This window comes from Rousettus aegyptiacus, unplaced genomic scaffold, assembly GCF_014176215.1.
Source record: "Rousettus aegyptiacus isolate mRouAeg1 unplaced genomic scaffold, mRouAeg1.p scaffold_m13_p_4, whole genome shotgun sequence".
In the NCBI taxonomy this organism is placed as follows: Eukaryota; Metazoa; Chordata; class Mammalia; order Chiroptera; family Pteropodidae; genus Rousettus; species Rousettus aegyptiacus.
Genome location: NW_023416307.1, coordinates 66,531,753 through 66,543,889, shown reverse-complemented (window position 1 = coordinate 66,543,889; position 12,137 = coordinate 66,531,753). Strand labels below are relative to the sequence as shown.

At 32.5% G+C, this 12,137-nt stretch overlaps 1 protein-coding gene across 3 annotated transcripts in view; it reads left to right on the top strand.

Annotated features, from left to right (window-relative positions):
* ALCAM (activated leukocyte cell adhesion molecule) overlaps positions 1-12,137 on the top strand; it is a 177,950-nt gene that overhangs the window by 119,727 nt on the left and 46,086 nt on the right. For all 3 annotated transcript variants that reach the window (XM_016151495.2, XM_016151494.2, XM_016151496.2), the window contains exons 2-3: positions 7,175-7,275; positions 10,942-11,161. In XM_016151495.2, coding sequence (XP_016006981.2) covers positions 7,175-7,275; positions 10,942-11,161 — 321 coding nt within the window. The remainder of the gene's footprint in view (positions 1-7,174; positions 7,276-10,941; positions 11,162-12,137) is intronic.

Genomic DNA, 12,137 nt, shown 5'->3' with positions numbered 1-12,137 from the left:
TTTTATATTCACTATTCTCTTTGACAATCCTATGAAAGCTTTGAATTCTCTTTCTATTAAAACAAATATTTAGTAAAATATTTGTTTGGGGTTTTTAAAATTACTTTAGAGGAATCATAGAGTTTATTTGTGGGCCCCAAATTAAAGAATTCTAACAAGCACATTAGAATCTGCACATTTGCAGATTTAAATTTTATGAGACATCTCTGAAAAAAAATAAAAAACAAGCATCTACAGTTTAAATCAATTCTGTTGCTTTTAAATAATTTCTAAATAGAATTTTTGCTTATAATTGAAAAATAGCCCCAAAAGGAATTGAAATGCTTTTGTTGGTGATGAAAGTAAAGAAATCTAATGCTTTGTTGCATTTTATTCTGGAAATTTTTTACACATTTATGAATTTGGGAAAACCGCTAGTTTTAGGACATGTTCCTTATGAAAACCAAAGATTTACTATGTAGAAATTAGTATAACAACAACAAAAAAGGGTGGGCGAGGGAGTTTGCCACAAGAGATCAAGGGTCACTCAGAACCTCTACGTCATCCCTGGCCATGACATTCTGGCAAAGTAGTTCTTATCTCTCCATCTATAGAAACCTTTACTCGGTGTTCAAGATAAACGAAATTTCCTCTGAAAAGCCTTTAGCAGTATCTTCAGGCTCATTGTTAGGGTTCCTTTTTCTGCATTCCCACAGCAATTAACTAACATATTAAGCAGCTAATATGAATTTCATCAAGTTCCTTTAAGAATAGGCCTCGATATTCTTTTTTATGTGTTCCCCTCACAAAGAACATCTAGCACTGTAGTAGGTGCTTGATAAATACTTGATGCATGATTGAATGTATAAATAGATGATTTTTGAGGTAGGCCTTAAAGGGATATAGGAATTCAGCTGGAACCTAAGGAACGATGATAAAAATGAAGGCGAGATGCGTCAAAGCTAAAATTAATTAAGAATAATTATGACTTTTCCAGCCTCTTATATCATTCCATGCTTATAGTATAATGAGCTATTGGGAAATGATAAATTAAAAAGATAGTTTTCAGCACAGCAGTGTAAACACTAATACTCTATTTTAAAATTCATATTGTTTTTATAGATCTTTCTAAGACATAATATGAATTATTACATGGACCTATATTTTTCAAAAAAGATACATATTTTGAGAATGATAATAACAAAACTTGGAAGGTAGTAAATACCACATATCTTAAAACATATTTCTGGGTACCAGCAGTATTTTATTATTTAATAAGATGGTACTTTTCCCTCTAAATGTTATTCCACAATGTCCTCACCATTGTATTTAAAGATATAATGTAATGCATTTCTAGAATTGTAGAAATTGATGGGAGAAAGAGAAAGAATTACTATTTTTTTCTTATTTGTAGGGGATACACAAATCATACCTACTTTGTAATATATGACCCTCTGTAAGTCAGTACAGAAAGTGAATGTTAAACAAACGTATCCCTACTTCAGATTCAGCAAAGACCCAAGTTGTCCCCCAGCTAGGGAAAATTGAAAAAAAAAAAAAAAAAAAAGAGGAGGAAACCCATTTTCTCTATTTTTCAAAATAACATAGATTCTATCAGCTGTCTTCTCCCATCTGCCATCCTTCCTGGATTTCTTGGGAATTACAAGCCCTTGTAACACACACACACACACACACACACACACACAGTCTTACTTGTTATATATCAAGTAAAAATCTTGATAAAAATCTTAGACTTCTACTTAATGGTGAGAATTGTGAGATAATTTCATGTTATTAAATCATAAAATCACAGGTTTAGAAGATACTTTAAAGGCATCTATTTCATCCTCTCTATTAAAAGAAGTACTATATTTTATCATATTAAATAAAATATGTGTCATATGTATATTTTAGAAAGGACATATCGCATGTATAATTTTTGCTTGATTGTGGCAGATGAGGTAGATTTGCTAAGACAGAATGTTTTCTGACAGTTCCGTGAAGAGACTGTATCTCAGATTCCTAGAGTCAGGAATCAATGCCCCTGTGTAGTTTAATATGATATAAGATGTGTTTGTGTGGAAAACAAATTTGAATTTGATCATAACCAGGTGTTATGTGCCATTTCTGCCTTCATTCCTTCATTCATATTTAGTCCTATTGAATATTATTTAGTCCTACACAAGATTCTATTTTATAATAAAGATCTCTTTATTAGAAACCACAGCTCTATTGAATGAAAGAAGCCAATAGTTGAAGGTCTAAACAAGTGGTTCTCAAATAGATGGAAGTTTGAGGGGTCATCTTCCTCCCAGGGGATGTTTGTCATGTCTGGAGATCTTCTTGTTGTCATAAGTGAGGTAGGATACTTTTGGCACCTAGTGAGTTAGAGGCACGGATGCAGCTAAACAAGCATAGGACAGTCCCCCACAATGATTTATTCAGCCCAAAATGCCAGTAGTGATGAGGTTGAGAAATACTGCTATAAACTGATGTCACAGAATTTCCTCCAAGAAGCCTTTAGCAGTATTTTCAAGCTCTTGTTTTAGTTAGAGTTGTACATATCTTAATTCATTAATAAAGCAAATAAGGACGCTAGCATGTTTACCTGTCAAATTCAGTCAAATAAATATGAAAGTAATTTCTAAGAATAACTTCTTATTTCTACCTACTTCCTCCCCAACAATTCATTTGCATAAATTTCTCTAAAATTTCCGTAGAACTGAGAGTTTGTTCTTATAAGCTCCTAGGCAATTATAATTCTGAATAACCCATCTATGGCACCTAACAGATCTGCAAAGCTAAAAAAAAAAATGCTTTTAAGAATGATCATACTATTAAAATATCAGTGCAATAAGAAATAATTAACCATGTTAAATTGTAGCATGTAAAAATAGACTTGAATTTTCATCTTATTTTCTATATTATTTTCTATTCTTCTACCTGAAATATGGTAGCAAATTCTGAATTTTAACCTACCTTAATAATGCAAAAAAGAATGATTTCTCTGAATTTGGTAGTCCTTAAGAATTAGATTATACAGAAAAAGTATTTCTCACCAATATGACCAAAATTATTACATTTTTTATTATTTCAATTAATAATAAGAAATTTTCACCTAACTTCAAAATTTTACCAGTCCTCTTCAGTACCTTTTTAAATTATTTGGTATACAAAATGCATAACTAACTAAAACTACCTTGTATTTTATAATCATTTGCCCAATATTGATAAGTCAGAATTTGGTCAAGAGATTTTTCTTATGCTGTGCTTTTCCCACTGTAGCCTTTCTAGTACTATTATTCTTTATATTTATTAATAACTCTTCATTTAAAAATGCTTAAATAGTTATATACTGCTCAATTATAATATGTTTTTATATCTAATTTTACTTGTGACATTTTGATAATAACAATAATATTAACCATTTATAACAATATGTTAAATTTATAGAACACATTTAATACCGAAAGTTTCTAGCCCACTTTAAAGTAATTTATGACATATTTGTGTACACATAGATATAGAAGATACCACATGCATACTCTTGTGTGTGTACACATTCCTTCTATATTTTATATTTAACTTTTTGAAGAATATTGTTATAGGCATTCTATTTTTGCAGTAGGGTCCAATAATCTCTAAGCTATAAAACTATGAATAATTTAACCAACTAATATTACAGGGAGAAAATTGCAGGGAAATTCTAGCAAGCCAAATTTAATTCAGATGTGGAAATCCAAAGATAAAATCTCTTGCTTCTATGAAAAGTATAAACAGAATCATTTGTGGTGTCAGGTACTTTGGCTCTCACTGGAATTTCATCTCAAAGACAGACATCTCTAGAAATCAAGATGTTAATTCATCACCAAATCACAGTGGTCTTTGTAGCCACATCATCCCTAGGGGATTTGAGATATTAGCTCTCCCCTAGCTGAAAGTCAAGCATTTACTCTGTCGGATGAAGCTGGGAGTAACTATACTCTTACAAGAAGATGAAATTTGATGATTATAGCAAACTTAAAAATTATTTTGAAGTCATCATGATTGTGGGCCCTAATGCCGCCACTGATTATCATTCATTCTGCCCTAAGCCTCTATCTATAACTGTTGGCTTTTTTACCTACTGGCCCCATTGTTGTCACATATCATATGTATTTTCCTTATGTTTGTTATTCTCTAAAGAGTCCTGTCTGGGCTAATTTTGGATATCAAGCTGTCATGAAAAAAAAAAAAAAAAAACCCAATGCATGAATTTTCAAATACTTTTAAAAACAACTCTTTGCTTTGTGGTCTTCACACGTGAGGAAAAGCCATTTCATAGTACCATTCGCAAATCATAGAGCACAAGAAATTCTTAATTTCTCTTGAAAGAGATAGAAGGAATATTTTCTCCTATAGTTTAATCCATGAACTCTTAAAAAGATGTTTTGGCTTTGTGTTTGTGTTTTTCTCTTCAAGAAAGAGAGTGCCATCCATGCACAAATACATGTTTGCTACACACCAAAGACAATATGTAATAGTCTTTTGAGTATATGATAGCAATAAGAACTCTCAAAGTCCCAGTGTTACCAACTCCATCCTGATTTTCAAATGTTAATTTGATAATCAAAATGTAAGGACTCCACAACATTCAAATGAGAAATCATCTTATTTGATGCCCACTCAATGCCAGGCTTTGCCTTGGAGATACAAAGATCATAAATATATGTTTCCTTCCCTGTTGTAACTTCACTTTCATCCCAATAATACACTATGTACTTGAAATTCATATAGCTTTAAAGATTATTATAAAATATGGTATGTATATACCACCTTATAGTCCTATAGGGAAGATAAAATAAAAATGATCTGTAAAAAAGAGCAAAGCATTGAATTTTTGGAAAGTAAATTTCATTATTTCTCTGTATACCTGGCAAAGAATTCACCTCATTGGTACCTAAACTCTAAATTATTTTCACTTCTTGACCAACCATGGGAGCATTGTCAGTTGTCAGAAGAAGGTGTGCTGTTATAATGATAAGAAATAGTGAGAGATGCATGTGCTGCCATAATTTAAGGTGTAGACCAGATTATTACATACTCAAGTACTTTGCAATACTGATGAAGAAACAAAACATAAATCACAAAGTGGTCTCTTTGGCTTGGCATGCCTAAGTGCAGCACGTGAACAGACCTTAAAATACGCACTATAAAAGTTACAGATTTAGGAGCCAAATTGTAGGGAATAAGTATTATATTATGAAATAAAGCAATTTCTTAACTTTAGTTTGCATGTCTGAAACCATATGTCTAAACTTTTATAGTTTTTATTTTAATAAGGCTAAAGAGTTCGTTTCTTCATTTACAGGCTTATGCTCTTCGATATTTTGAAGTTAAAAGTAATTAAAATTACATTATGGGAAACACTAACCTATTTAAAAATTATTGAAGTAATTTTTCACTATAAATAATTTTAGTAAACCTCTTGTCTTCAACAGCAAATGATATTCTCATAGCTTATACTTCATATTCTTTGTTTTAACAATGTTAAAAATGCTGGTACCTAATTGTTATGTGATGTAAATACATAAAATTTGTGTTCTTTGTAGGGTTTTTATTCATTGGGGCAAAATTTCTTTAAAGGAAAGTAGGTTCCTCAACAGATTCTAAAATAGGAATTTTACTACTTTTTTTTTCTTTAAAAAGGTTAATGATTTTTATCCCAATATGAAATTTTGAATGCATTGTGATTGGTGGGGAACAGTGAAATATGACATTCACACTGCCCTGTTTCTTCAGAAAGTCATAAAATGGTCTTATTTGTGTTGCAAATTGCCTTAGCTTTGCACTTTAGCACCACCTGGTGGACAAAATGTAATTTTTTCTCTACAGTTAAAGTTAGCCCCTTCACAATCTATGTACAATTATGACATCTTAAGTATAAAAGTATTTAATTTTAAAGAATATTATAACCAAAATGAGGTAAAAAAATGTCTGAGATATTTCCTAAGTACTATGGCCAAGTTAAATGTCTGATTTTTTTTTTAATTTCGTGAATATATACAGATTTGAATAGTATGTTATATACAGATGCAAAAATTGTGAGCTTTTTATCGATCTAACTTTTTATAATTTACATGTTTTCTCAATAAATAATTAAGACCAGGAATTTTTCTGTATCTTAGTAAAAAATTATGGTTTAAGTTATATTGTCTACCAAAAATGCGAGATGGATAATCACTTTGCAAATACTTTTTGAAGAATTTTTATATAATAAATTTTTATCATAATATTTTATTATGTACAATTAAAATTAAAATTAGTATTTTAACCATTACTACTATAATATAAGCCATTTTCATGTTTATTATCCCACTTATAATTAAAATTTGGTGTGGCCTTATATGTATTAGTTCTTAGTTTTTAATACTTTAAAATTTTTTTCCATAGATAAATTTGACAATATTATCAAATGAAAAACACAAATATATTTAAAGCTAGTTTTGAGAATACATGTAAATCTTTGTATAGTTCCACACTTCTGGGAAATATAGTGGTGTTTTTCCTGTGAAATATAAAGAAAATACACCTTCAGATTGTACTTGTTCCTTTGGAATACATACTTACCTATTTCTTGCCAAAATTAGAGGAGGAGAGTTCTGTAAATTTGAATAATGTGACATTCAAAGGCTTAGTAGCTAAATAAGACCTGTCAATAAATAGCAAACATGTTCTAGCTTTATACTTTTAGGATGTCATTTAAGAAAAAATATAATAAATAACCATTAAGACATGAATCTTGAACTGAAGTTATTTATAGTAGTTCCACCTTACCTAAGATTTTGTTTTCTGAGGTTTCAGTTACCCATGGTCATTTGCTGTCCAAAAATATTAAATGGAAAATTCCAGAAATAAACAATTCTTAAGTTTAAATGAGACCATTTGAGTAGTGTGATAAAATTGTGTACCATCCTGCTCTGTTTTATTTTATTATTGGTTATTGTTACTCCCTTATTGAGCCTAGTTTACAAATTAAACTTTATCACAGGTATATATGTGTAGGAAGAAACTTAGTAAATAGAGGGTTTGGTATTTTCTGTAGGTTTAGGCAGTCTTGGGTATCCTCCACAGATAAGGTGAACACTTTACTTTGTTATTTCAAGTAAATACTTAAAATCTTCCCCCTCTCTCCCACTCCTCTTTTTTTCTAAAGGCCTTGGATGGTATATTGTGAATTCAGAATATGGAGACACCATTGTCATGCCTTGCCGAGTCGATGTACCTCAGAATCTCATGTTTGGCAAATGGAAATATGTAAGTGTGACCTATTTTGGATTTGGGTAACTACCTCTAGTTTTTGAAATAATTTCTTTTGTGAGTGAATATGAACTTCAAATGAACATAATGGCAGTACTCAACTGTGGTACAAAGGTAGGAAGGTAGAATTCATATGTTGAATATGTCAAAAAATAATTCCTAAGTCTTATATTACAAATGCTATTTAAAAAAAAAAAAAGCCAATAAACACCTAATTCTTAGATCATATTAGTATGAAAAATTCAACCTTAAGTTTTAGAGGTGGAAGAAAAGGCAGAGTTCTAGAACAAAGTGAGTGGAGTATGAGATAAGAGCTTAGTGGGAGGCAGCAGCTACATACTCCTGTTCTGCCTGGTGTAGCTATCGCAAAGGCAAGCTACACCAGTAACCAGAGTACCCGGATATTCATTGGGAATTAAGTCATCGGCAATAGAAGCCCTTTTTTAATATTTAGTCTTAGAACTGTGTTGATGGGGTAGGTACTTTTTTTATTTTACATAGTCAATTGTATCCATTTCTTGCAAATAGCAAAATCATATTTTCTCAAGTATGAAGGTATAGATGGGTCTGGAAATGGAGGGTAGATACCCTGATAGGTGGATGTGGATTGGCTAGGTAACATCAACTGATAAAATTTCACAATTTAATTACCAAAATCAACCAAAGATTTTCCATGCGGCACAGTTTCCCAGTGCTGGATCACGTGAGACTCATGGTGGTTTGGAAGCTTAAAGAAGACATATGTTTCCTTGAATACAATGGCAAATTGTCCCTAGCTCCTTAAAATGTTAAAAGATATTTAAATAGGAAAAGGATTTGATGGTCAAATAATTGTTGAAGCTTCTTTATTTACTACATTTCTCAGAGCCTTTCATATATTAAGAGGTATTATATACTGTCTGAGTTTAATTCATTTTTTAGGTTTATTTAATCACACAACTTTTCCTTCAAACATCTACAAGAACAAACTGAGAAATGTACTTAAGTTTGCACCCCAAGGATGGAATAACACAGTCTTTTAAATATGGGTTCTCAAGTCAGACCAGCATGTTCTACCACATACTCACTGTAGAATAATGATTGATCCCCATTTCCTCATCAATAAAATGAGATAAGAATTATCTTCTTTATGGTATGGCTACATAAAGTAACTCGTATCAGAATACTCGCCTAGTGCTCGGCACATAGTAATTGCATGAGCAACAAAAGCTGTTATGGCCGTGGGGCTGTTCAGCTCGAAGCGCACTGTGTGTGAGGAGCGTGTGAAAGCAGAGCAATGAGGTGAGGCAACACAGCATTTCTCTGTCCTCTCCTCCCGTTATGCTGCTCATGGTGAACTATTTCTGGTCCCCTATAAAGGTAGAAATATGAAGTTAAGGCCCATAAGGACAAAGTCTTTTTGCACCCCTAAAATGCCTACTGTCTGGGAGACTACCACATAATTCACCTGTTGAGTCAAGCTTACTGCCAAAATCAATGAAACATAGATGGTGAAAACCTCTGTGATCACAGACATTTGTGATAATAAACCAGGGAATAATGTTTACCTAAACTGAACCGGCACAGTGGTAGTAGAAACAAACAGTAATGGCAATTTTTAAATTGTTAATTAAGCAAAAAGCTTCATCAGTAAACTGATGAGATGCATTTGAAGTACCATGTGCTCCAAAAGACATTGTTGCTTTACGAACATAATATACAAGCTCTAATTGAATGTAACTTTGAACGAGGAATGGCAATTTTAGAAAGAGTGAAAGGGAGCAAGCAAGGGGAAGGATGGATTATTTTTTCCCTCACTGCACAGTAATCTCCCAGTGAATGGAGATCTTAGCTCCCGCGCACCCCCTCCTCAATCCTGCCCCTGCCACCTCTTCACCAGCATCTGCCTCAGTGCCTGGTACAGAAGTGCATCTGATGGCTATTGAGAGTGGTACAGAGTAGTCACAATGCAGCCAGGCTGCCAAGATCCAGTCTTGCCTCTGCTAAGATATACTAGCTGGGCCTTGGACAAGTGAATTAACCAACAGTCAATTATTTAAATAGACTGTCTCCACTGTCTAATCTGTAAATAGCACTAATATCATAACTTTAACTTTAAGGTTAGTATGAGTATTAATCAATTAATGCATGGAAAGCCCAAAGAAAGTTCCTGGTATATAGTTAAGTGCTCAAAATTTAATAACTATTATTTATTGCATAAGTGAATGAACACAGTAATTTAAGGTATTGGTCTAACACATTTCTCTTAATGAGGAATGATTTATGGCAAACAGTTGCACTGAAAACCTGTGACTAAATTAAAGGATTTAAGGTGAATATTATAGGTGTATTCGAATATTCAACCAACTAAAATGTTTGAACTTCAAGATTAGCTTACTACTTATCTTAGCATGGGCTGCTATAGCAAAATATCATAGACTAGAAACGTAAACACAGATATTTATTTCTCACAGTTTTGGAAGCTGAGAAGTCCAAGGTCAAGGTGCTGGCAGATTGGGCTCTTGATGAGAGTCCTCCTCCTGACTTGTAGATAGCTAATATTTTGCTATGTGCTCATGTGACCTCTTTTTGTGCTCTCTGAGGAGAGAGAGAGAGCTCTCATGTCTCTTACCCTTTTTAAGAGCACTAACCCCATTGTGAGGGCATCATTGCCATGACCTCATCTAAACCTAATTACCTCTCAAAGGCTCCACCTCCAGACACCAACACACTGGGACCTAAGGCTTCTACATATGGATTCGGTAGGGACATAAACATTAATTGAGAATGGTAATAAATATTGATAATTTCTAAAAATGTAACTTGAAATTTGCCAGGCACTTGAAAACGTTTTACCATATTTTGTTTTCTCAAAGGTTTTATAAGCTAACTAGAAGAGAGATTGGCCCTTATTTTAGATTAAGTTGCTTATTAGGTGAGAGAATATTTATGGGAGCAGAGAAAGAAATGAATTTATATGTTTCAGTGTCTTTGGCGCAATTGTGAATACCCAGATTATATTTTATTTTGATAATAAGTTTTTATATGAAAATACTTTGAGCTAAGTTTTATGACTTAGATAGCAAAACTATGGATTTCAGTGATTAATCTGATTCTATTGCTTAATGGACATGATTGTTTCACAAGGGCAAATACTGATCCTCAGTGAAGACTCATGTCATGTGTAAAGGCCAGTGGCATCAGTTTTGGCTAAAACTGAAAGGTATAGACATTTAAAGCACGTGGGTTAAAGTAATGAATATGTAAAAGATAATTGCCCAGGATTGCTAAATGAGTGTATGCTACTCAAGTGTTTTTGCTGTATATCATTTTGTACATCTGTATGTCTGTTTTCATCTATTTTTTCTATTATATTAGACATAAGTCTAGCCCCTGTCAGTTTCTAAACAGTCACTAATTCTGTCCTCCAGATGCAAGAAAAGCTCATATTCCTAGAGCTTTGTTCTTTCCTTTTCACATATTTAAGCTGATACCCATAAAAGAACTTACAGCTTTCTTTCACTAAAGATTTTATATAAGGCTCATATCCAAAATTATTCTTCTTGGATACAACTGTAAATATTGGTGGAAGACTATGGCCAAGGAAATATTGTTATTCTGTATATTATCCTGAAATATCTGAATATGCTTGTTTTTAAAATGTATTATCATTTTAATTTTTAGGAAAAGGCCGACGGCTCCCCAGTATTTATTGCCTTCAGATCCTCTACGAAAAAAAGTGTGCATTACGACGATGTACCAGAATACAAAGACAGATTGAGCCTCTCAGAAAACTACACTTTGTCTATCAGTAATGCAAGGATCAATGATAAAAAGAGATTTGTGTGCATGCTAGTCACTGAGGACAACGTGTTTGAGGCACCTACGATAGTCAAGGTGTTCAGTAAGTAGTCTGCAGTATAACTGCTAAGTGGGATTGATGGCTGGTACTAGGAAACGTTCTTTAGGGAAAAAAAACTGAACTCTCTGTAGTGTCTCCACAGCGGGGATCTGTATAAGAGGATTCCTAGTGATCTTCATTCTGCTCATGCACGCTGTCAGCAAGGAAAACAAAAAAAAACCCTGAAATTCAAATAGGACTTTTGAGTGAAGAACTAAAAGAATATTCTATGTTGTTTTGCTGGGTAAAATTTCTTGTGATATGAAGTACTACTAACCGAAAACTGGCACGTTATCTTTAACTTTTACTGACATGTACAAATAAATGTTCTGCAATATATACATAGATATACAATATATGCACATAATTATGCACATCATGCATATATACATATGTTAGGCAGGACCATCTAAAATTGATATTTGTATATCTAAAATCAGGAAAATACAGGCAAATCCAAACTATCTTGTGATTTAGAAATAATTATATATGCCCAGATTATATTTTATTTTGATAATAAGTTTTTATATAAATGCCCTTTGAGCTAAAATACACATACATGTCCTGACCTCAATGCTTGTTGATTTAGTTCTTTAAAGTGTTTAGTTGGCTTATAAAATTGCCCTAAAATAAAAAAGTTCAACACATCCTGAATGTGTATGTGGAATACAAGAAGAACAAGTAGAGTAGGGTTAGAAGATGAGAAAAGTGTAGAAGAAGCTTGGAGTAATTACTGTAGTCATTACGGCAAAATTGCTTTGTCTAGTGGTAATATACAGTTAACATATCTGTGTAAACAGCTAGGCAAATGAACAGCTTGAGAAGTTCTAATTAAAGCATTTTATCTCTCAATATTTGAATAAAAATCCCACCTTTGTTATATCATAATATTTTAGAAATTATGGGGAGAAAAATATCCTCAACAATTTCAGAATGCTAGTCTTTTTAAATAAGGAAGGTCTCACTTTTCAATTTTTTC